General features: G+C 38.3%; 3 protein-coding genes across 3 annotated transcripts; 2 read left to right on the top strand and 1 right to left on the bottom strand.

Annotated features, from left to right (window-relative positions):
• Window positions 1–3,720: 3,720 nt before the first annotated feature.
• On the bottom strand, window positions 3,721–4,380 carry LOC117302591 (sarcoplasmic reticulum histidine-rich calcium-binding protein-like). The gene is made up of 2 exons (XM_033786567.1): window positions 3,993–4,380; window positions 3,721–3,956 (listed from the first exon to the last, which is right to left on the bottom strand). The coding sequence occupies exons 1-2, from the start codon at window positions 4,378–4,380 to the stop codon at window positions 3,721–3,723; spliced, it is 624 nt and encodes a 207-aa protein (XP_033642458.1).
• Window positions 4,381–7,278: 2,898 nt separating this feature from the next.
• LOC117302590 lies at window positions 7,279–19,725 on the top strand. Its single transcript, XM_033786566.1, has 8 exons — window positions 7,279–7,482; window positions 11,415–11,660; window positions 12,348–12,546; window positions 13,453–13,549; window positions 14,414–14,668; window positions 15,473–15,547; window positions 16,002–16,328; window positions 19,709–19,725. Exons 1-8 carry the CDS (start codon window positions 7,310–7,312, stop codon window positions 19,723–19,725), a joined length of 1,389 nt encoding a protein of 462 aa, XP_033642457.1. The 5' UTR covers window positions 7,279–7,309.
• A 1,135-nt stretch (window positions 19,726–20,860) lies between these two features.
• LOC117302327 (protein NLRC5-like) lies at window positions 20,861–22,538 on the top strand. The gene has a single exon (XM_033786223.1). It carries the CDS (start codon window positions 21,058–21,060, stop codon window positions 22,522–22,524), a length of 1,467 nt encoding a protein of 488 aa, XP_033642114.1. The 5' UTR covers window positions 20,861–21,057; the 3' UTR covers window positions 22,525–22,538.
• Window positions 22,539–25,115: the final 2,577 nt, after the last annotated feature.

The following is a 25,115-nucleotide window of genomic DNA, read 5'->3' as shown; positions in this document are numbered from 1 at the left end:
ATTTCTGTATTGCGGTGCACTAATTGATTCCTTTGTTCAAAAATAAAACGGCTCTGTTGGAATGCCGCCACGAACCATTATTTAAATATAACGTCTAATAATTTTTTTCTTTTTTTTTTTCTTTTTACTCTTTGTATAATATCCATCCACAATTCGGCTATTTTGACAACCATGTTTGCATTTTTAATAAACCAATAATGGTAATAATAAAAAAAAACAATAATAATACACTTTTTTTTTTTTTTTTTTTTTTTTTTTTTTAAAGGTTTAAATACTGTGTACATTACAGTAATAGTATCATAATTGAATATAATTAAATACTTTATGGAAAATACGAAGAAAGGGTACCGATCTTACAAAAGCAATATAGCGTTGCAATCAAAGACCGACGATATATAAACAAGGTCGTGTTTTTTTTTTGTATTACACATACAATGATTTAAACTTTTGACGACAACACCGGTAATCTACACTACTTTGAATAAATAAGAGCCCCAAAGTGTGGGTACAACCGAGTTAGCCATCGGAAACAAAAAAGAATAAATGTTTAGTTTGTTTGCATTTACACGCCCCCCCTTTCTTTTTTTTTTGTTTTGGTAGGCCTAAGCAGTTTGCAATACAACAGATAGTTTTCTATGCGTACGTTTATGTACGGACTTATAAACTTACGGTGCATATCCAGGATATGTTTCTGCAAACGATCATATTATTTCCATCGTTCTCTAAAAAGATTAAACGTTAAATAGAGTTATGGTGTCATAATAGAATCTAATAATTACTAGCCTAATCTGTAATTGCCAGTGGCCTTCACTTCGTGTACAAACAAAAAGACCGGTGCATGGTTTACGTGAAAACCTCAATGACCCTTGATCACTGAGCCTTATCTGGTAGTTAAAAGATGACGTCACAACTGATTGGTCTACCAGCCAAACGTGTCAGTTCTTGTTCCCCATATACAGTGGAGCTGTCTTTGTTTTCTATAACTCCAAGCCCACATCATGTACCACAATCACTCGGACACGGTATTATGTTTGTGTTTACCTTTGCAAAAAGGGGCTGCAGAGAAAACGAGTATACACGGAAAAACAAGATATACGTTAACCAAAAACTTTATTCGGTATATAACACTCCATTAACAATAACATCTACTTAAAACCTCCACAATACTTAAAACAATTATAAATGACGAAGACCCCCCCCCATTATGACAAGAACTTTGAAATCTGCGTTCGCATGTAGGTGATTGATTGGACCCCAGCGACCCCGGCCTGCCTATTAAGGAGATAAGGTGGATGGGTTGAGATTGTTGGAAACTAGAGCAAAGACATAATCGTTTTCATGGTTTTGTTTTTTGTTTTGTGTATATTTTATATATTAATTTATTTGTACTCATCTTATTATTGTTAATATTATTATTGTTATTTCTTTTATTTTTATGTGTGGCGAGTTCACTTATTAAAACCCTCATAGTGTTTACAGTTGATAGATTGTTATGCTTTAACAAATTTCCGTTGATAATACTGTTCTGTATTGTTACAAATGTAACCCTGGGTTCGCCAACAAAAATAGCGGGAACCGAAAATGAATTTACAACTCCCTTTTTGAAATAAAACCAAGTTTAGAGAATTCGAGATATGATGCACAATAACAGAAACTCTGATTTATTTGAACAATAAATCACCAATAAAAGAAATACAGAATATAAACTTTACAATTAAAGGATCCTGTAATATTTAAATAATACAAAAATGAGCTCGGGCGCCAAATCTAAAATAGATCCTAAACCGCGGTTCGCGTCCTACGGGCGAGGTCCAAACATCAGTTGGGAGACGATCCAGTGAGTTCCTCTTATCACGGAAGGACGTTGTCGGTATACATGTAAGCTTGCAAATGCAAGAATGTTAAAAACTGTTATACTTGCGATAGGTCACAGATGAAATGGACGGAAGTTATCTAGAGGGCCAGTCAATCTTCCTCATCACCACATTCCGTCTTCTGTACCTATTATAGAGAGCGATAATGGTCCATGCCATATTACAATACAATCCTCTCAAGGAATATAAAATATCCAGTCAGCTAACTGATGGAACGCTCGGGAAATATAGTATTATATCAAATACTTGTTAAAAAACTCCACAAGCCAATAAGTTAAATAAAGATAAGCCAATACTTTTGGCTATCTGGCTACAAGGAGAAAATTACTCCCTCATGTAGCATATCAAAATTGTCATCTGTCTCATTAAGACAGCTTAGCAAACTTAAAATAGTCCAAGCTTAAATGAGCTAAAAGTGTTACATCAAACAGCACATTCTCTAAAATCTAAGCAAGTGCAAAATACATAAAATAAGGTATGAAGTACCCTCGGGTACAAAAGCACAATCTGGCTTTTATGCAAAACTCTATCACTAGACAACACTTTGTGTCTTTAAGTCTTATGCGGGATTGCCATTAAAATATAAAGTATATACATGTACATTGTAAAACTTAAAACACAGCAGACCTAAAATATATCTTGATAGTATTCAGAACCAGTCCAAGTAATGAGGACTGCACGAATAGCATGACTTACCACAATACATCAACTGAATCAGCTGGTGGTAAATATCATGACTATTCTGTTAGTTCTTATCAAGAATACAAAATGAGAAATCGGCAAAAGCAAATGCATGTAGGTCTCTCCTCAATAAATCAAAAAAAGTTGCAACAAATCTTTTTAAAGAACTTAAAACATACATGCTTAAAAGCATAAAGATCTGTTTCTCCAATTCAGATAATAGCATGATAGATCTTTCATCATAGAATTAAATATAAAACAAAAGTGCTTAAGAGAATTTAAGGAAATACATTTAATAAAAATGAAAGTTTAAAGGTTGTCTGTGAAATTCAAAAATCATAAATCAAATTCTAACTTCAACAGAGACCTTACTGGAAACATCCAAATAACAAGTTACAAATATTACTTAAATACTAAAACTCACCTATTATAGAGAGCCAACATTCATTTAAAAGTAGAAGTTGTCTTCACTCCAGAATAAGAAAGTTGCTTGGAGAAATGATTTAACAAGCACTTGAAGAAAAGATAGTCGTAGAGGCATGTGCGGACACACATCCAGCTGGAGCGATGGCAAATGGTGGAGTGCTTGGTCTGACCAGAATTTTGGGCCAAGCCAGGCCTCCGACCATGCCTCAGCTTAGGTCAGCTGTTTACTCTCATTGGATGGTTTGAAAAATATCACTTATGGCTCTAAAGTTGATTGGTCCATTTGAAATAGAGGGAGTGAAGTAAAGATAAATCTTTACGACTTCACAGCTTGGGTTCGTGGTCATGGATTAAAGAAAAAGGGTACTGGCCATTCCCAGAAGGAAACAAAAGGTGTATCTCCACTTCCTCCAAGAAGGTAAAGATTATAAGCATAGTTGAATAGATAGGTGAAGATCAAAGAGCATGAGTTAAAACACCATTTGAATAGCATGGCTGGTAAACACAATAAACAAAGGGACACCATGACCAGAGAAAATGCACAACCATGGCAAATTGAAAATGCACATGTGGAATAAACACATGAGCAATGAAAAAAAGGGAAATCAAAATTACACAATGAAATAAAGATCATATTTTGTAAAACACAAAATATACTGTAACCTGAGACCTCATTTGGGTCAGGGTTACACCAAATCAAACAATACAATCTTGGGGTGTAGGATTGAAAAACCTTTCATCATTTCAACATAAGTTTAGCATTCTTTATCGAAAAATTCAGTATTTTCGTTGCACGTCTCCCGCTCTCTTCCTCTTCATTCTCATAAGCACTTTCGTCTGTTGATAGATCGCTATCGTCTTCTTGAAATTCCTCCTCCTCCTCCTCCTCTTCATCTTCAAAATCGTCATCATCAGTTGATTCATCACGATCGTCTTCACATAATCCCTCCTCCTCCTCCTCCTCCTCCTCCAATTCTTCGCTTTCATAAGTCTTATCATGTGCCGATTAACCACTATCGTCTTCAAGGAACTCCTCCTTCTCCTCATCTCCTTCATTTTCATGGCCATCATCATCATCTGTTAGTCCATCACTATCATCATCTTCACGGTAGTCCCCTTCCTCCATCACGTCTTCATTTTCAAAATCATCATCATCTGTCGATTCATCACTATCGTCTTCATGAAGCTCCTCCCACTCCACTTCCTCATCTTCAAAATCCTCCCCTTCTGTGGACTCGCCACTATCACCTTCGAGGAGGTCCTCCTCCTCCTCCTCCTTATGATTTTGAAGATGTTTCTTCAAATTGTTTGAAGTGGAAAACACCTTATCACAAATAGGACAAGCTTTCGATTGGCTTCCGATACTGGGGTGCTTGTGTGTCTGTCGGTGTCGTTTCATATTGTCGCTACGCGAAAAGCTCTTCCCACAAATCGGACACGAAACCTTTACCTGTACTGGTCAAAGCAAAGTGTTTAGACGCTTCGACTCCATTTTTATATCAGTGAGACGATCCAAGACGAATGATTTGTGCTTCATAGGGTAGATCGAAGACCCTCATGACTGAGGGTCATGACCCTCCTTATAAAAAGGAGGTCATATACGCCTTACATACTACTCTCCTTCCAGTCGTTTTAAAAACGTTTGCTGTTGGGAGACGGAGCCTAATCCGCAGTCAAAGCTTATACTAAGCTATGATTTTGAAAATGACCATGGTCCCGCGTATGTTTCTTCGAAAACTGTGTAATTAATTTGGATTTCAACACTCTGTTCCCCTATTACAGGCATGATGTATTACAAGCCCAAGGGTTTTATAGGTTTTCAGACGCATGAAGTGACGCACAACAGGTTGGGCGCTTTGGGGTCGTACCAAAAGTAACTGTTTTCAGTTGAATTGACCATTGGTAAATCACTGGTCAATGACCGAAACAGTTATTGGTTTATACGACCGCCAAAAAGCACTCAAAACTTAAATGTAACATGGACAAGTTTATGAAGACGGATGGGGTGGGATAAAATTAAACCTGTATTGTAATGTGAATCAAATAAACATGCCACAATTCATTTAAAATTACTGTTAAGTACGTCCTGAATTGAAATAAAATTATGACAAGAATTTTTCGAACTGTCTGTGTCCGTCTCTCCAATTGATTAAAATTCTTAAAAACTTGTGGTTTATATTGATTTCTTCAAAACTTGTTACAACTATTAATGGGAGACTTTCAGGGCGCTTGGTGGCAGCATACTTACCAGGTAAAACCATAGACTCTATGGGTAAAATACATTGCTCTCGATAATGTGCGCATGCTCAGAACTACGTAAACAATGGAGTTTTACCTGGTAAGTCTGCTGCCGTCTAGCGCCTCAAATTCTCCCATTGTTATTACACAATGCTTTTACTAAATCACACAAAATTGGGCACCGCTATAAACTAGGAAATCAAACACCAAAACCAACAACTGACGAAAACAACAATACGCGAGATATCGAAGTTCACCTGTCTGATAAAACATCACCCCAAGGGAAGCTTTCTTCAAACGGTGTAAGTTTAATGTAAATCTTTGGACATTGTGTTTTGTGTTAACAAAAAGTACACAAACCCTAAAAAATTGCCACGTTCTTATCGGAATTAAGTGAGGACGTTTTGGAAACAGAGGCACAGTGTAAACAAATGATATGCAAAGTAGGTACATGAATATTCATTGCACCACATTCCCTCTCAAAAATTAATGTCATGACTTATTACCAAGAGGATCATCAGGATACAGTCCGTGCGCTCCGTGCTCGATAATGAAGCGTAGAGCTCGATTTCATTTGCAGCGAGAGCTGGCCTCGGACCCCTTCGAGATTTCGCGTGAAAATGCGAGCGTTCCGACACTGCTCCTTGAAACCGATTGGAAGTAAATTTCCGTCCGAGTTAGACCAACATGGTGGGGTAAGTAGCCTTCTCGACAATCTAACGAAGATTTATAACCTTCGTACCTTTGACACTTCGTACCTTCTTACAAGATACTTGAGTACCTCGTACTAAATGAAAGGTTTTTTTCTCAAGCTAACAGACCCCGAATTGAGTTGAAACTTTTGCATGCTTGTGAATTTATCTTTCTGAATATTTTTTAAATTTAAAATTGAAAGCCTCAAGCCTGGTTCATACTTCCTGCGAATGTGAATTCGATACGGATTTTACTTGAATTTTACATCACAACTCTGTTTTCGCTGCGATATTCGCACAATGCAATATTCGCACAATTCAACCTCTGCAAATTATTTGTGAACTTTTGATATCAACATTCGTATCGCATTCACATTCGCAGGAGATTTGAACCTGGCTATACTAGAAAAACAAAACAATCTAGATAGGACCTTTCAGGTAATTTTTTTGTAACAATGTTAGGTACTTTTTGCTCAGATGCTGATGAGACGTTTTCATTCATGTAGTTCTTGATATTAACAAACTTCATTTCAGAGACAGAAAAAAATAGTTCAAATGTGAACTTAACCACCAGTAAGCTTTTCAACAAAAAGATCTTTGCCAATAATACTTTTTTGTTATTTTTCTCCGAGCTGACCTAGCATTAAACAATTATTTAAATAATTAAGACCCTGTAAAGGAAAATGTGGATAATTGCATGAGAAATACCTGCAGCTGAAAGAATCAAATAAATAAATTAATCCATGAAATAAGAAAAGAATGTTGCAGTGTTTCTAATAAAAATATGTTGTTAACAATTGACCAATCCTCACAGAATAAAAGCATGAAAATTGGCAAGTAATGGTGGTCCCTTGAAATGAAATAGTGTTTCTTTCATCAAGGTATAAACCACGGCGAATATCTACTACTATTTTCGGAGGAATGGCATATTAAAAAGCTTCAAAAAAATAACTTTAATGGGCTTAGCCATTGTACAGCAGACCTACTTTAAACGAATCCATTTTAGACAAATGCGCAACCCTTTGAAAAGCCTGGCGCCTCAATGTTTACCCAACACCGCATTAATCAGTGTAACGTTTGAAGTAGGTAACTAGACGCAGACCACACCTTTTGGCACAGAGCCAAGAGTGGGGCTCAGAATGACAAGCAAACCACAGTGTAGACTTGATTCAAGTCTTAGATTGCGGTTATTCTTTTGCATCCCAGCCACGAACAACGCCCCACATTATTAGCTATCACGCGCATCTAATCGTAGGCTAAAGGACGAAGAAAGATCACAAGAGGGCGCTGTTTGTAGCGGCTATCAGGACGACTAAAAAGCCTCGATCAAAGACTTGAAACCAAGTCTAACCACAGTGAGACAGATTCCAACCATCGTCAGACTAGCTAGACAGCAGTATGGCAACATTTGAGCCTGCAAGGTTGATTCAGTATATAGAGAAGAACACCTCTCCTTTCTTGTCAGAATCATTACCAGATGCCGATTCAGAGAAGGGCCGTATACATGCATTTCTTCACCAGCTGTACGACTGGTGTCAGTCAGTTTCAACGGGAGTTTTGACTCCTCGCAGGTAGGTGACATTCTCATGAATACACTTTATATACGGAAAGGCTCAATCGCCATCAAGTTATTTACCTTTTTGTGACGATTGTACTTGTTAACAGCAGAGCAAATGCCTACCTCTGGTTTTGGGAACCGTTCGATTGTTTTAATCTTATATAAACGAATAGTGTGAAAATTTCATTTCAAAAATTGTTCACGATTTTGAGATATCTGAGCGAATAATGTCCCTACATAAAGAATAATCCCTAATGGGAGTACACATAGAAGCGTCACTGCAGTTACGCTTTTCAGATTTGTGCATAACGGTAAATAAGACAGTCAAGTTCTTTGTTAATACAACAAACCAATTAAATCGTTTATTTGATAAATTTAATAGAAGCTTAAAAACCCATGAAATTGTCATGTTCCCAGTATCAATCATTTATCGACTATCTATCTATCTAACTGTAGCTTACATGTTATTCGTGTAATTGTCCAAGGCACAAGTAAAAATTTGATTCATTTTTCGGAGATATATGATCTGTTTTTGTAAGCCAGACAATATTGATAATTTTGTGTATTTTTTTTTTATCCGTCTTGATGTTAATACGGCCTTATTCAACACACATAACAGAAAAGCTAACTTTTATATTGTTAGAATGACATATAATTAATTTTAATAAACCATTGAATGAATGAAATGAATGAAATGGAAGGCTTACCACTGGATGACAGTTAATAATTATTCCATAATTTGATATAATTAATTAATTAGGGAATAACAGTGTTCGTACCCGGTCTTCACTGCGAGGTAGTGACCGGGTTGGTGGCTGGCACTGTTAACGAGCCGGGCTCGGTCCGTTAACAGCAGCGCCAGCCACCAACCCGGTCATTACCACGCAGTGAAGACCGGGTACGAACACTGTTATTCCCTAAATAATGTGATATAAAAAGCGCAAATTCTAAAATATTACATACATTACTCTAGGCGCGACACCAAAATGCAACTATAGATGCACAGAGGAATCGATGGAACGAACAAAGAGAGTTCGGTTGTGTTGACCTGTTTCTCCATGGTAACGCTCCTGCGCCCTACAGTTAACCTCGCTGCCATGGCGACGGACATTATGTTTTATTTTACAGCTTTGGCTAGGTTGCATTGTTCCCAAACTAAACCCGTACACAATGTTCTCGGCAATTTCCCCGCCTACCACACTTTTACTACCGTACGGTGTGCGTGTGTGTGTTGTGGGGTGGGGGGGGGGGTTATGGTAAATCTCATGCCAACCTAATGATTGGGATCACCACACTTTAGCAAATATATTTGAAAAGCGGTATTTTCTGCTTTAAACACATTGGACCATTTCGGTACAGAAAAAAAAGTTCACAGATTTACAAATAACTTACAGGGTTTACAGAAGCTAGTTGTGTAATACTTCTCTTGAAATATTAGTCCATGAAATGCTTTACTTTTTGAGAAAACAGTAAAACAATATCAAATCTCGTTAACGAGAATTATGGATTTAATTTAAACACATGTCATGACACGGCGAAACGCGCGGATACAAGGGTGGGTTTTCCTGTTATTTTCTCCCGACTCCGATGACCGATTAAGCCCAAATTTTCACAGGTTTTTGATATAGAAGTTGTGATACACGAAGTGTGGCCTCGGACAATACTGTTTACCGAAAGGGTCCAATGGCTTTAAGACACTGGACACCTTTGGTAATTGTCAAAGACTTGGTGTATTGCAACATATGCACAAAATAACAAACCTGTGAAAATTTGAACTCAATTGGTCGTAGAAGTTGCGAGATAATAATGAAAGAAAAAACACCTTTCTCACGCGGAATTGTGTGCTTTCAGAGGCAGATTTGGGGACCTCAAAATCTAATCCTGAGGTCTCGAAATCAAATTCGCGGAAAATTACTTCTTTCTCGAAAACTACGTTACTGCAGAGGGAGCCGTTTCTCACAATGTTTTGTACTATCAAAACCTCTCCTTTGCTTGTTGCCAATTAAGTTGTTATGCTAACAAATTATGTTGAGTAATTACCAAGTGAGTGTCCAGCCAGTGCCTTTAAGAGCTTTATGGAATTGGGTCAAGGATTTCCGCCCTTCCACCTTGGCTACAGCGCTGCGACTACAGAATCGCGCATGTTTCTAAGAATCAGATACATTTCGACTCAGAGGAGAGAACAAAAGACACCCTTTAATTTGGTTTTCACCACATTTTATTTTTCCAAAATAGACTTTGTTCCATCAGATATTTATATTTTGGCAAGCTGACAGAACTTGGTTATTTTCTTTCTCTCATCTCGATGCGAGATGTTTGGCCTATTTAACATATTGGAAAATAGTTTTCCAAAGCTCACAGAGAAGTAAGCCTACCAGAAAGGAATACACTAGTCGCAAATTTGCTTTATACGGACGACGTGTATCCCTTTTAAAATACCTCCACAAAAATCGTCACTGCATTTCTTCCGACTCCAGTATATAGCCACATTATAGTCAACGTGTGGACGGACAAAATGACGGATCAATACTTAATTATTATTATTATTATTATTATTATTATTATTATTATTATTATTATTATTATTATTATTATTATTATTATTATTATTATTATTATTATTATTATTATTATTATTATTATTATTATTATTATTATTATTATTATTATTATTATTATTATTATTATTATTATTATTATTATTATTATTATTATTATTATTATTATTGTTATTATTATTATTTATTCGGCCATTTCATAAAGAAAAATAACAATACATGTAATTGCAAATAAGATAGTAATAGGAAAAGCAAAACAAAAACATATGTTGAACAGAACTACATAAAGGCATACATGCTAAATAATGGCAACTAAAACACTGGTCCTAAATGATGATGACTGACATAAGGTTTGGATACAACAAGAAAAATGTGAAAAAGGGTAGGGTAGATTGGGATAGGACAGGAAAACAGGGTGGAAATTGGGAGAGGAGCAGGGAACTAGGGACAGAGACAATCCATTTCAAGCTGGCCAGGATTAACAAAAGAGTACTTAAACCCTGTGACCCTAAAGTCTGTCAATCCAAACTTGAGATGGGAACAAACATAATAATGGTTTCATAGTAAAGCGTCGTCATCAGCCAGGTAAAGTGTCACTATGGAAACAGATAAACACAAGCAGTTTGTCTCTTTACATGCCAATGGAAATGTTGATATCATGGTATGGCTTCTGTTGTTTCCAGTATTAGCCTGTCATTTCATATAAACAAAAGAAGCCTGGCTTGAAGTCTAATGTTGTATATTAAAGGCCGTTTGATGGATGACACCCAAATCTACACAAAACAGGTGGAAACGCGCCTCTTACGTTTGTAACTAAACGTTGTTGTCACCAGGGGGTCAGCAACTCCCATTGAATGTGTGTATTGGGGTTCTGTGTGCTGTGCATTTTTGTTGGCCCCAAAACTACTTACCGGTACTTTGTATGTGTTGTTAATGGTATTAAATATTCCCATTTAACAACACAGTCTAGTCCTAGCAAGCTCGCAAACGATAGTGCTAGACTGGGTCCTTGCTTTATCCGCAAGGATAAAGACAGGTACCTGCTATTTAGATCCAGTGATTCCATTGGATACAACGATACCATTGGATAAATGCATTGACTAAAAGCAACCTTAGCTGTGTTTGTTTTGATTGGTCACCCCGGACGACCAATCAAAACACAGACATAGAAAGCTTACTTTCGGTCGTCTGCATGTGTCCACGTGTGTGGTAGTAATATGTTTACAGTATAGCATGTAAATTGTCGAAACCACAAGAAATCAACACGTAAAGTGCCCCGGGCTTCAGATTTAATGCAGGTAAGTTCATGCAAATTAATGATGCATTTACTTAGTTCCAAACTTAAAATATTAACCAATGATTTTTCTTCAATGATTACACCCCAAAGCGTCACCAACATGTCTCAGCCATCTCTAAAACAGTGGTATGAAGACCGGAAGAGGTTAAGGGTCGTCTATGATCATTCAAGGGCAAAACCAGTAGAGAGGAAGAACAAAATCAAGAAGAGTAGACAGGCGGCTTTCAAATCTGCATTAGCAGAGAGGACAAAGCCATCGGGACAGCATCAAGACACCAAGACGATCACGTCAGATTCATCATTGGGCAAAGAACAATGCGGAGCACAAGCAAAAAGGTACCGTATACTTTGTACATAAACTTAAACAGAATGTCAAGGGAGGCTTTAGCCTACCTACTATGGAGTTTCCAAAGAGTTTAACGCCGAGGCAGAAAATCACACTGACGTGGGATTTATTTACGATGCCCAATACCCTAGTCATCATTTTCTAAAGGGTACTGATAAGACGATTGTTTTTATGCAACACAATTTTTGTCTGACAATGATTTATATTCCATTGTTAAAGGAACACGTACGTTGCCTTGAATTGGACGAGTTGGTCTATACAAACTATTTGTAACCGTTTGTTATACAATGCACAATGGTTAGAAAGATGTTTTAAAAGTAGATTACAATGATCCACACAAATTTGCCTCGAAATTGTGTGGTTTTCCCGGTTACTTTGCGAACTAACACGGTCGGCCATTTATGGGAGTCAAATTTGACTCCCATAAATGGCCGACTGTGTTAGTCGACGATGCAATAGAAAAACCGTGCATGTTTGTGTGAATCATTGTATTCTATTTTTACATCATTTTTCTACTCATATGCATTTTATCAACGATTACAAACGCTATGCAAAGACCAACTCGGCCGATCCAAGGCAACGTGTTCCTTTAATAATACGACCAAAATATCTCTATTGTCTACTAGCAGAAGTAATTTAAGGTATTGTCATTAAAACATCCAATCGTATCTATACAGAGACGAGTCAGCATCGAATAGAAGCAAGGACACACATCACATGATACAGATCTTTATAAAGACGCCCATCGACCCCCAAACCCTCTGTCTACGACTCGATCATAAAACAACCGTCTCCGACCTGAAAGACATCATTCACAGGAAGTTGGCAATTCGTCCCGCATTGCAGAATCTGTACACAAACAACAAAAGGTTCAAGGTACATCCACACAATTTACACACGCATACCAACCCTAGTGGACACTATTGGTAATTGTCAAAGACTAGCCTTCACAGTTGGTGTATCTCAACATATGCATAAAATAACAAACCTGTGAAACTTTGAGCTCAATCGGTCATCGAAGTTGCGAGATAATAATGAAAGAAAATACCACCCTTGTCACACGAAGTTGTGTGCGTTTAGATGGTTGATATCGAGACCTCAAGTTCTAAATCTGAGGTCTCGAAATCAAATTCGCGGAAAATTACTTCTTTCTCGTAAATTATGGCACTTAAGAGGGAGCCGTTTCGCACAATGTTTTATACCATCAACCTCTCCCCTTTATTCGTCACCAAGAAAGGTTTATGCTAATAATTATTTTGAGTAATTACCAATAGTGTCCACTGCCTTTACAATAGCATTTTGTGAGCAATAATAATTTTTGTTTGAAGACGTGTACTTTGGTATCAACGTGGGCTTGTAAAATAATTTGGTATTGTAAGTTTATCTTGGGAATAACTATTTTACGATCATCGTGAATCCAGGAGAAGTTGCGAACGTATACACACAGGTCAGCTGTTCGAAGATGCATCGGTGTGTTAATGCTGGGAGACCTTGGCATTCGATTAGCTCATGTCAGTGGCTCACTCAGAATATAGCCCTGCGCACATCTAGCTGCCTATACACTACCGCCGCACATTATAGTTCCCCAAAGTTGAGCATAATTGAATGAGAAGAAACAACGTATTTCTTATTATGTCCAATGGAATACAAATGTCGCACAGAGGCACAGATATAAAAAAAAATCGGCCACATTTTATTAAATCCATAGGACAATGGTTAATAATCCAAACATGAATGCGAGAATTTTTGGGGGTAAAGTTTTTCTGTCAATTATTTTCCCAGTTGTGTGACGCTTTGACTCTTGTTGATCTTGGCATTAAACCGGAGACAAACATTGATCTAACACTAGCAGAAGGTTTGCTTGGTGGCGCCCCGACACGTGAGTAAATAATGGATTCTTCACTATTTAGGCCATGTCCGAATTGGCGACTTCGGCTACAGCTACGGCTAGGGCGCGCGCGTCTGCTATTCTTCAACACTGACAGACGCGCTGATCTAGCCGTAGCTGTAGCCAAAGTCGCCAATCTGTGTAGCAGTGTTCTCTTCCACTCACTCAATGGGAGACTTTGGAACGCTAGGCGGCAGCAGACTTACCAGGTAAATTTCCATTGTTTACGTAGTTCTGAGCATGCGCACATTACCGAGAACAATGGATTTACCTATAGAGCTATGTTGGGTGCGTTCGTTTAGCTTCCCTGGTTCGACCCCGGTGTGTGGCGATTTTTTTTTCCAGGACGAATGTGAGTAATTATCTGCACACGTTCGTCCTGGAAAAAAAAAACCGCCACACACCGGGGTCGACCCGGGGAAGCTAATCGAACGCACCCATATATAGCTGTATGACTTTACCTGGTAAGTCTGCTGCAACCAAACGTCCCAAAAGTCTCCTATTGAAATGTGACTTTGTAATGACTTCTTCAAGTGAACATCAATAAATGCAATTTAAGAAAAAAAAAGCTGCATGTGGTAATTCATTATAAAAGATTGCGTACGGTAAAACGTGGGACCATAGCAGGTTTTGTTGAAACACACTGTACACAATCCAAATCATTAACACAGTTTGTATTTTGTATGAAACTGATGATGGACATTTGAATGATATTTGGATGAACTTTGGGTGTAATATGGTAAATATTCTTAAATTGTTATGCAAGCTATTTATCAGAAGTTCCTATATACTTAAAATGGAGCCAATTCCCGGCAAAATAAAGTCAGCTTTAAAAACGTTTTGTTGGAAGTACAGTTGACGAGACATTCCTACGGACTTTAGCGGCAAACCTCTGCAAGGACTGGAAGCAACTCGCAATCAAGCTTAAGTTCACACAAGCAGAGATTGGCAAGTTTGAACGTCTCGCTGAGAGCAACCCAGAAGAACAGGCTCATCAGATGCTAGTTTCTTGGTGGAGCAAGCAATCTGATAGTAAGGAACAAGCGAGGGAATGGTTGAGAAGTGCATTGGTTCAAATAAGTCGGCGGGATTTATCTGCAAGGATCCCAGGTTGGTTGAATTATTTGGGTTTATAATGACACTTGCATACAAATTGCTTTTTTTATCACAGTTTCTTTTGATTTGTCAATGTCAACTTGAGCCGAATAATGTTTGACAAAATTATTCTGTCATTCATTCAGTTGCCTGTAAATGTATAAATAATTGATGACCTCACAGGTTGGTCGTTTTGGGTATTGAAAACGACAGTTGACTTATAATGCTAGACAAGACTGATTTGGCACTTACCTTTACAGGTAAACCTTTCGAAAGGTAACATGAATTATTTCAGCAATATGTTGGAACCAGATCAGTTGCATCAGGCAAATTATTTTATTAAAAGATTTGGGTTCTTTTTCAAAATGTCCACAGGTTTACATTAAACTTACAGGGTTTGAAGACAATGATAGTGGAAAGCTTTCCTTCAAATATTACTAACTGAGGTTCTATATTTTTTGAGAAATGAGTAAAACAAGTCACAAACTAATTTGCCTCTAACATGAGTCGAACATTATTTTAGCATGTAAAATTCCATTAACTAGTATGGTTATACACCATAATCATAGCATAACTGGTTAATACGTTTTTACATGCCAAAAGTGAGACGACAACTATTTGTTTTACTCATTTCTCAAAAACTACAGCACCTCAGTAAGTAAAATTTCAAGGGTAGCTTTCTACTATCGTAATCTTCAAACTGTGTAAGTTTATAGTAAATCTGTGGGCATTGTGTTTTGTGTTAGGAAAAAGTACATAGACCCTTTAACACGATTTTAAGATAAAACCCTTTGTGTGGTTGTAATTCTTCTTATATAGGTTATGTACCCACATCCCCAAGAGCAGGTAGCAAGAGGCAGTCACTGGAACATCAGTCAACATCCGATACATCAGGTATTAATGAGATGTTAGGAGTCGTAGATTGGAATATTGAAAAGATTGGAAGCAACTTGGCACTTCTTTAGGCATTAAAGCTGCACAGACTGACACATACTCAATTTACCATCCAAATGACGCCAAAGGATATCGTTGGTTCCCATACGCCTCTCTTAATATTTATGCATGAGGTACGTCGCAAAGCTAACTCAAAACGAGGCGATGGGCGCAGCCACTGCAAGTGATGGGGGAAGTGCGCCCATAGCCTCATTTTGGGTAAGAATTATGACGTCATGCATAAGTATTAAGAGAGAAGTATTGGCTCAACTTTACTAGCAAAGTTGTTAGCGACATGTTCACCTTTGCTTCAAAACAAATTATGTCAGCAAAACTTTATAGAAATATATCCAGATATATTATTTTATTAATACAATGAATACAACGCAATTTTCGGTTGCTTTTCTCCTTATAGGTTATGCACGCACATCCCTAGACAAAGTTCACAACAGGCAGTCATCAGAACATCAGTCAATAACAAAAGTATCAGGTGTTGATGAAAAGATGTTACGAGTCGTAGCCGGAAAGATTGGAAAAGATTGGAAGAAACTCGGCACTTTTTTAGGTTTTGAAACTGAACAGATTTACGCATATCAAAGCGATTACCAAAATGACCTCAACGAACAAATCTTCCAGATGCTACTGGGTTGGTTTAGAAGGCAACCAAACCAAGAGACGGCTGAGGACGGGCTGAAGAAGGCACTTAAAGAAATTGGTCGTACTGACATTGTCAGAGAATTAGGTATGCTTTATTTTAAAAACCAGAAAGTTTCCATTTTACTTATATATTCAAAAATACCTCAGACAGTTTCGCTATTCCTTTATTGGTGGAGAGCGCTTCATGTTGGAGTGTTTGAACGGTTGATAAAGACCAGTTGGAGCTGTTTATAACCGGTTGTTTTTGGATACGTTGAGATGCATACTACGCGCTAATCTTGGTGCAAGACGTTTCTCGTTGAAGGGCGATGCGGGCGCTGTCGGTGAGTTGCTCGCGCTGTGTGTGAAAGGAAAACGAGAATCGTCCTGCACCAAGACTACGTGCACAATAGGAGACTTTCCAACGCTAGGTGGCAGCAGACATACCGGGTAAATTTCCATTGTTTACGTAGTTCTGAACATGCGCATAATTCTGAGAACAATGGATTTACCCGGTAAGTCTGCTGCCCTCTATCATCCCAGAAAGTCTCCTATTGGATCCGAAAACTGTCGCCTCAAGTCATAACAATGCAACACACGGACGTACAGAGCTCAAGCACGTGGTAAACGGATAAGTTTCACAGAGTTTCTTCGTTTATTACGCATTTTAACCAAAAAGACATTTATGAATAGGAACTAGACATTGAGAGTTTGTGAACAAACTCTAGGTGTTCGGTTTCCGGGAGTAAAAAGCCTGGTGTAAAAAACAAATATTGCAACTTGCTTCGTCTCAAGATTTGTAACTAACAAAACATGTCGAAACAACACGATGACGTCATCATGACGTCTTTTCGGGTTCAAGAAGTTAATGTCCTTGACTAACAATACAACAAGTTTCACCTCAGTCGAACTTTTGGTTTGGCATACACTCAGCTTTGCAAAAGTGCACCTTTAAAGCAATGATGACGTCATCAAGCTAAGACTCCACATATAAGTTGCTATTGTGAGGGAGATTATGTGCCAATTTTGAAACAATTATCAAAAACTCTACCACAGACATAGTAGAAGTATATGTTGAGATGTTTTTAATCTGCCGCTAGAGGGCGCTCTTACATTTGGTGACATAATCGGTATTATTTGTTTAAACCAGACCTTTGCCAGAGTTGTATTCTGTAATGGTAAAGCATGAAAAGGTGTATGTATCAACCCAAAAGCCATTACATGACGTCTTTTCAAAGTATATTACAGGTACTGCTGGTTTAGACAGGTCAAAAGGTCACGAGAAGGTCACCAACATATCCGTTTTTGTAAAGTACGTAGAGCCCTTCAATATGATGTATAGATTGTCAAAATAGCTTCTGTGGTTTGGGAAATATGAACTTATGAAATATTGACGACTGTACAGTACAGACTAGTAGTAATCGTAAGGGAACTGTATGTTAAAAACGCCTTGAACGAAGAAGCATTGCGCTCTATGGATGAGCACTGAAGCGTGACTCAACACGTGTTGTACGTGGGTCATTCCATGTCAGACCAACCCACTTTTTTACCTCATGTCTTCCAATTTTGATAAAAATTGCTGTGCTTGTAGGTCCTAATGAGCAATGAATGCACAGCAATTTTTAGCCCGATCGGACTTTCCATGTGGTCAGGGCAGACCACCTTCTTTGGTAAAAATATGTCATAACCATGTAAATGTTTATCACATATGCAAATTTGGTATCAAATTGATGAGAATTGCTTGTAAAAATCAATTCTTTCTTCAAAAACATTTTTTTCTGAAATTTAGGTCACTGTACTCTGTAATATGTTATCGTGACCTTTGACCCCTTTTTTGAAATAATGTATCATTCCAAAAATCGACGAAATAAAAATCATTTGATAGGGCATGTCTTCCTCTTTCAGAATCCGCTAAGAAACAGTTGGGTTCTACAAAATTTACAAGACTATTTTTGTACAAGTCACTATGATCTTTAATATGTTATCGTGACCTTTGACCCAATTTTTGAAATAACGCATCATTCCAAAAGTCAATGAAATGAAAATCACTTGATAGAGCATGTCGTCCTCTATCAGAATCCACTAAGAAACAACTCGGCTCTTCAAAATTTACAACTTAAAGACTATTTTTGTACAGTTAGTAGGTTACAAATTAATCAATTTATACATGTACTTTACTAAAATAAATAAAAATAAAAAACTGTCCAAAGTTACTAAAATTGTTATTGGTTTGGGATTTTTCATGTTAAGGGCGGATGTGGTCTAACCAGAATCATACTTTAAAATACCAGCAGTGACGCACCCGAGACTTAATTTGGGTTGTGGGTGGGGGGGGGGAAGCTTTTTTTCGAAGCCAAATTTTTATCCAAGATGGTAAACAACAAATGCCACCATGCTGCAACTCTGACTTCATCGGAAAGTTAGCATGCCTTTTCGTGTGCTGTACGGTTAAATGGAAATCGCACAGTTAGCACAAAATCTGCTGCTGAGCAGCTCTATTAAAATGGGCACTGAAGTCAGAGTTGCAGCATGGTGAACAAATTGTTCTTGAGGATTTCTCAGAAAGTTACTATGCATTAATTTGTTGTTCAAGATTCATCACAGGGGGTTAAAGTAAGACTGCATAAGTTTGTGATCTACTGAAGGAAGGCAGACAGCTTCTCCATCTCAACCTTGATGTAATCTCTAACTGGGATCACTAATAATCTCAGTGGTGCACCCGAAAGGGGGAGGGGGTGGGGTACGATGGGTCTGGGGGATTGATCCAAGGTATTCAATTTGTTTGTTTGATTTGTTTTGATTTTTGTTTTACAATCTTCGAAAGAAATTTTTGGGGAAAATATGGCCCACCCCAGAATTCTGATTCTGGTTAAACCACATCAACCCTCAACAAGAAACAAATCGCAAATCGTGAACACTTTAAGTAATTTTAGAAACAGAAGAGTGAGGTTTGTTGGTGGATTTATTATGTTAAGTATATAAATTGACTAGTTTGTGATCTAACAACTGTACACAAATTGTAATAAAATTGTAAATTTTGAAGAGCCCAGTTGTTTCTTGGTTGGTTGTGATAGAGAAAAACATGTTCTATCAAGTGATTTTTCTTTTGTTGATTTTTTGAATGGTGCATTGTTTCACAAATTGGGTCAAAGGTCACGATAACATATTAAAGATCACGGTACTTGTACAAAAATAGTCATAAAGTTGTTTAGCTTTTAAGAGCCCAACTGTTTCTTAGTGGATTCTGATAAAGGAAGACATGCTCTATCAAGAGATTTTTATTTCATTGATTTTTGGAATGAAACATTATTTCAAAAACTGGGTTAAAGGTCACGATAACATATTAAAGATTACAGTGACCTACATTTCAGAAAATTTATTTTTGACAAAAGAACTGATTTGAGCATGCAACTCTCATCATTTTGATACCAACTTGCATATATGTGATGAGATTTGACATGGTTATGACATATTTTTACCAAATAGGTGGTATTTTATCCTAAAAATGTCAGATTTTATTGGTTTCTGCCCTGACCACATGGTAAGTCCGATCGGGCATAAAATTGCTGAGCATTCATTGCTCATAAGGACCTACAATCACAGCGATTTTTATCAAAATCGGAAGACATGAGGTGAAAAAGTGCGTTGGTCTGACATGGAATGACCCACGTGTAAAATCTTTACGCACGGCCACTGGTGGAATATTTCAACCTCGATTTTGACCCGGAAGACAAGGTCAAAATGGGGTCATGTCTGTGAGGCGTTTACAGAGTTTGTAATGACCTTTCCGATGATGTATTGATTGTAAGAATCCATTGTGTAGATCCAGAGTTTTCATAACTCAAGATTGGATGAAGTCATCAAAACGAACAAAAATAAGAGGTTTTTCCAGGCTGTTGGCCCCAACACCTAATAAAAAGGTAGTGACTCGTTCGTAAACTGCCGTGTAAAACCTTGCAGGTCGATAAAGTGATCCCTTTCCTGGTGGTTCATGGGTTGATTCGTAAAATCATTGGCTTCGCGGCAGTTCAGGCTGTAGGCCTATTGCTTCTGATGACTGTAAATAAATGGGTATCCCTGTTTCAGCCCCCGGAGTAGGTGGCAACGGCCCCTGGAAGAACAACAATTGTAGCCCACACCTTGAAGTGGCCTTCAGGCCTTGTGTGTCTGGTGAATTGCATAAAAAAATACTAACAAAGTAGCGAGACCGCAAGCGTTTAAAGGAACACGGTGCCTTGGATCGGTCGAGTTGGTCTTTGGAAAGCGTTCTGTAACCGTTTGTTATAAAATGCATATGGGTAGAAAGATGTTGTAAAAGTAGAAGTCAAATTTTTGACTCCCATAATGGCCGACCGTGTTAGTTCGCTACGTAAAAGGAAAACCGTGCAATTTTAAGTGATACTTGTCTGGATAATTATATTCTACTTTTAAAACATCTTTCTAACCATATGCATTTCATAACAAACGGTTTCAAACGCTTTTTATAGACCAACTCGTCCGATCCAAGGCAACGTGTTCCTTAAAGAGCTAGATTGAGGACTTGGTGGAGCGCCGGAGGATGTACATGTAGGTTCAAATTAGGTTCAAATTGTTCCTTTGTTTTAACCCAGAATTGCTCAATATGTTTCGTACAGGTGAGATGGATCTGCACTGCAAAGCGCTGGTTGAGACTTTGGTGAGTCATTACAAGGAAACAATGAAAGTGAACACACATCCTACAGCTAAGCATCTAGCTCGTGATATGGATCAACTTTATGTAAGTTTAGAACTTTTGCAAGAAACAAACCAACCTGATAAGCCACTCATATTGCAGTCAAGTTTAGTTAAAGGAAAACATGAAACCGATCACACAGTACACATTGACATTAAACGGCGAAAACGAGACCGATAAAACCCGAACAGAGTATAAGAAAATTCCCCTCAAGTCATACGAAGACATGTTAAGCTTTGATAAGAACAGAATCTTAATCACTGCTGAAAGTGGGTATGGTAAATCAACGCTTTTAAAGAAGATAGCTTATGACTGGGCTGTTTTACAGAGGGATACTCACGTGACTCAACAAAAACGAGAGTCGCCTCTGTCAAAGTACGAGCTCGTCTTTTTGTTGGAAATAAACCAAATGAAGGCAAAGTTCAATATTACAGATGAAATATATTCTCAAATATTGCCTCACAATGATTTTGGGAAAAAGAGTGTTGAGAATTATATGACACAAAACCCAGAGAAAGTTCTCATCCTTCTTGATGGAGCAGACGAAATCCCATTCGAGAGACTACAAATGGCAAACGAAGACTTCAGTGTTAACAATGTCCTCTCATTCAAGTCGCTTAAACGCTGTAAGGTAATTGTAACAAGTCGTCAGTCTACGGCCCTTAAGTTACTGACTTGCAACCCAGATTTCACAAGAGTAAATATAGTTGGATTCGATGAAAAAAATAAGAAAGAATATATCCGCAACTATTTCAGCAACTTTGATCCCCAATATCACGATTATGTACTTTCTGAAATAAGTAAGTCGGAAACACTGCGCAGTTTAGGGGAGATTCCTCTGTTTCTTTGGCTGATGTGTTCGTCTTTAACACAGGCCGGAAGTCGACTACCAGACAGGATTACAGAACTGCTCAGTGACGCAGTCAACATAATCCATAAGCAAAAGATGAGCAAATACTGCACATCCAAGCCCTCCGAGAAGCTTACAGAAAAAGCGTTTAATGAGCTGGTTGCAAAACTTGGGCAGGTTGCACTTGAGAGTTTAATGAAAAAAAGCCATGCACAAAATTCCTTCACGGTTTCAGAGTTTGATTCAGAAGACCTTGTCAGTTTGGGATGTGAAGTTGGCTTGCTGACCCGAGTTCAATTCATGCACGGTATAGAAGAGGTTGAACAAGTCCATTTCTACCACATGATATTCATGCAGTTTTGTTGTTCCGTGTACCTTTCTGGTATGGCAGAGTCAAATCCAGACAAATTTAATGATCACATGTCAAAATTGTTAGACGGCGACGTAGAAAGAATCGAATACTTACTCCGTTTCTGCAGCGGGAGAACCAAAAAAGCAGCAGAATTCGTTATACACCTGATAAAAAAACGCCTTTCAGTTTCCAATAACATCTCTCCTGTTGGACTTCAGAGGTATATCTGTTTACACAGGATAATAATGTTGTCTTTGTTTGAAGCCAAGCTCGGTTCGGCTGTAAAACCCCTCGCGATGGATGAGTGGGTAAGATTCCCATATGATCTGAAAGGAGAAGACCTCTTGGCTGCACACTTATTTCATTCAAAACCTACCAACACGATCTAGTCCGCATTGTGTTTCACATTTAACGATTACGTGTCAAGGACAAACCGATTTAGACCTCATGGAACAAATAATGGCTAGAATGAGGTGTGATTTATCATTAGAAGTAGTTGGGATCAACATGAACAACAAGATACATGAACTCAGAAACATTTCTACATTTGTAACATCACTTAGGTTAAGAGATTGTCAGTTAGACTGTTTCTCTGTCCCTGAACTTTTCAGGTTATTTCAATCAGCTACCAAATTACAGACAGTTGGTTTGAGTAGAAACAATTTGCACGGTATAAAATCAGAGCAAATACCTTGTATTTCTTCATTGAAGATGTTGGTACTAATTGGATGTAAGCTGACAAAGGATGATATTGGGTCAGTTTTCTCCATTGTGGCTGCTGCAGGAAGTGTAACGAAACTTGTTCTAATGAACAACGATCTCCATGGTATTAAAGGGGATCAGTTAACACCTGTTTCTTCCTTGAAGGAATTGCACCTAAACACGTGTGGTTTACAAAGTGATGATATTGGACCAGTTTTCTCCGTCGTGGCTGCTTCCAGTAGTGTAACGAAACTTGTTCTAGAGGATAACGATCTCCATGGTATTAAGGGGGACCAGATAACTCCTGTTTCTTCCTTGAAGGAATTGCATCTATACTCGTGTGGTTTACAAAGTGATGATATTGAACCAGTTTTCTCTGTCGTGGCTGCTTCAGGTAGTGTAACGAAACTTGTTCTATATGATAACGATCTCCCTGGTATTAAAGGGGATCAGATAACTCCTGTTTCTTCCTTGAAGGAATTGCATCTACACTCGTGTGGTATACAGAGTGATGATATTGGACCAGTTTTCTCCGTCGTGGCTGCTGCAGGTAGTGTAACGAGACTTGTTCTAAACGAAAACGATCTCCATGATATTAAGGCGGACCAGATAACTCCAGTTTCTTCCTTGAAGGAATTGCATCTATACTCGTGTGGTATACAAAGTGATGATATTGGACCAGTTTTCTCCGTCGTGGCTGCTGCAGGTAGTGTAACGACACTTTTTGTAATGGATAACAATCTCCATGGTATTAAGGCGGACCAGATAACTCCTGTTTCTTCCTTGAAGGAATTACATCTCTGTGCGTGTAGTATCAAGAGTGATGATATTGGTTCAGTTTTCTCCATCGTGGCTGCTGCAGGTAGGGTAACGACACTTGTTGTAAAGGATAACGATCTCCATGGTATTAAGGCGGACCAGATAACTCTAGTTTCTTCCTTGAAGGAATTGCATCTATACTCGTGTGGAATACAAAGGGATGATATTGGACCAGTTTTCTCCATCGTGGCTGCTGCAGGTAATGTAACGAGACTTGTTCTAAACGAAAACGATCTCCGTGGTATTAAGGCGGACCAGATAACTCCTGTTTCTTCCTTGACGGAATTATATCTCTGTGCGTGTAGTATCAAGAGTGATGATATTGGACCAGTTTTCTCCATCGTGGCTGCTGCAGGTAATGTAACGAGACTTGTTCTAAACGAAAACGATCTCCGTGGTATTAAGGCGGACCAGATAACTCCTGTTTCTTCCTTGAAGGAATTACATCTCTGTGCGTGTAGTATCAAGAGTGATGATATTGGTTCAGTTTTCTCCATCGTGGCTGCTGCAGGTAGTGTAACGACACTTTTTGTAATGGATAACAATATCCATGGTGTTAAGGCGGACCAGATAACTCTAGTTTCTTCCTTGAAGGAATTGCATCTACACTCGTGTGGAATACAAAGGGATGATATTGGACCAGTTTTCTCCATCGTGGCTGCTGCAGGTAATGTAACGAGACTTGTTCTAAACGAAAACGATCTCCGTGGTATTAAGGCGGACCAGATAACTCCTGTTTCTTCCTTGACGGAATTATATCTCTGTGCGTGTAGTATCAAGAGTGATGATATTGGACCAGTTTTCTCCATCGTGGCTGCTGCAGGTAGTGTAACGACACTTGTTGTAAAGGATAACAATCTCCATGGTATTAAGGCGGACCAGATAACTCCTGTTTCTTTCTTGAAGGAATTACATCTCTGTGCGTGTAGTATCAAGAGTGATGATATTGGTTCAGTTTTCTCCATCGTGGCTGCTGCAGGTAGTGTAACGACACTTTTTGTAATGGATAACAATATCCATGGTGTTAAGGCGGACCAGATAACTCCTGTTTCTTCCTTGAAGGAATTGCATCTATACTCGTGTGGAATACAAAGGGATGATATTGGACCAGTTTTCTCCATCGTGGCTGCTGCAGGTAATGTAACGAGACTTGTTCTAAACGAAAACGATCTCCGTGGTATTAAGGCGGACCAGATAACTCCTGTTTCTTCCTTGACGGAATTATATCTCTGTGCGTGTAGTATCAAGAGTGATGATATTGGACCAGTTTTCTCCATCGTGGCTGCTGCAGGTAATGTAACGAGACTTGTTCTAAACGAAAACGATCTCCGTGGTATTAAGGCGGACCAGATAACTCCTGTTTCTTCCTTGAAGGAATTACATCTCTGTGCGTGTAGTATCAAGAGTGATGATATTGGTTCAGTTTTCTCCATCGTGGCTGCTGCAGGTAGTGTAACGA

The sequence above is a fragment of the Asterias rubens genome, chromosome 18 (genome assembly GCF_902459465.1).
Source record: "Asterias rubens chromosome 18, eAstRub1.3, whole genome shotgun sequence".
Lineage (NCBI taxonomy): Eukaryota > Metazoa > Echinodermata > Asteroidea > Forcipulatida > Asteriidae > Asterias > Asterias rubens.
This window is presented reverse-complemented; position numbering and strand designations above follow the sequence as displayed.

Bases quoted from the DNA above. Each gene is read 5' to 3' on its own strand.
- LOC117302591 (XM_033786567.1), bottom strand. From the start codon at position 4,380: ATGAAACGACACCGACAGACACACAAGCACCCCAGTATCGGAAGCCAA. The intron at 3,957-3,992 runs GTTAATCGGCAC...ATGAAAGCGAAG, and splicing joins GTTCCTTGAAGACGATAGTG to AATTGGAGGAGGAGGAGGAG.
- LOC117302590 (XM_033786566.1), top strand. From the start codon at position 7,310: ATGGCAACATTTGAGCCTGCAAGGTTGATTCAGTATATAGAGAAGAAC. The intron at 13,550-14,413 runs GTGAGTAAATAA...TTGGAAGTACAG, and splicing joins GCTTGGTGGCGCCCCGACAC to TTGACGAGACATTCCTACGG. The intron at 15,548-16,001 runs GTATTAATGAGA...TTCTCCTTATAG, and splicing joins GTCAACATCCGATACATCAG to GTTATGCACGCACATCCCTA.
- LOC117302327 (XM_033786223.1), top strand. From the start codon at position 21,058: ATGAAACCGATCACACAGTACACATTGACATTAAACGGCGAAAACGAG.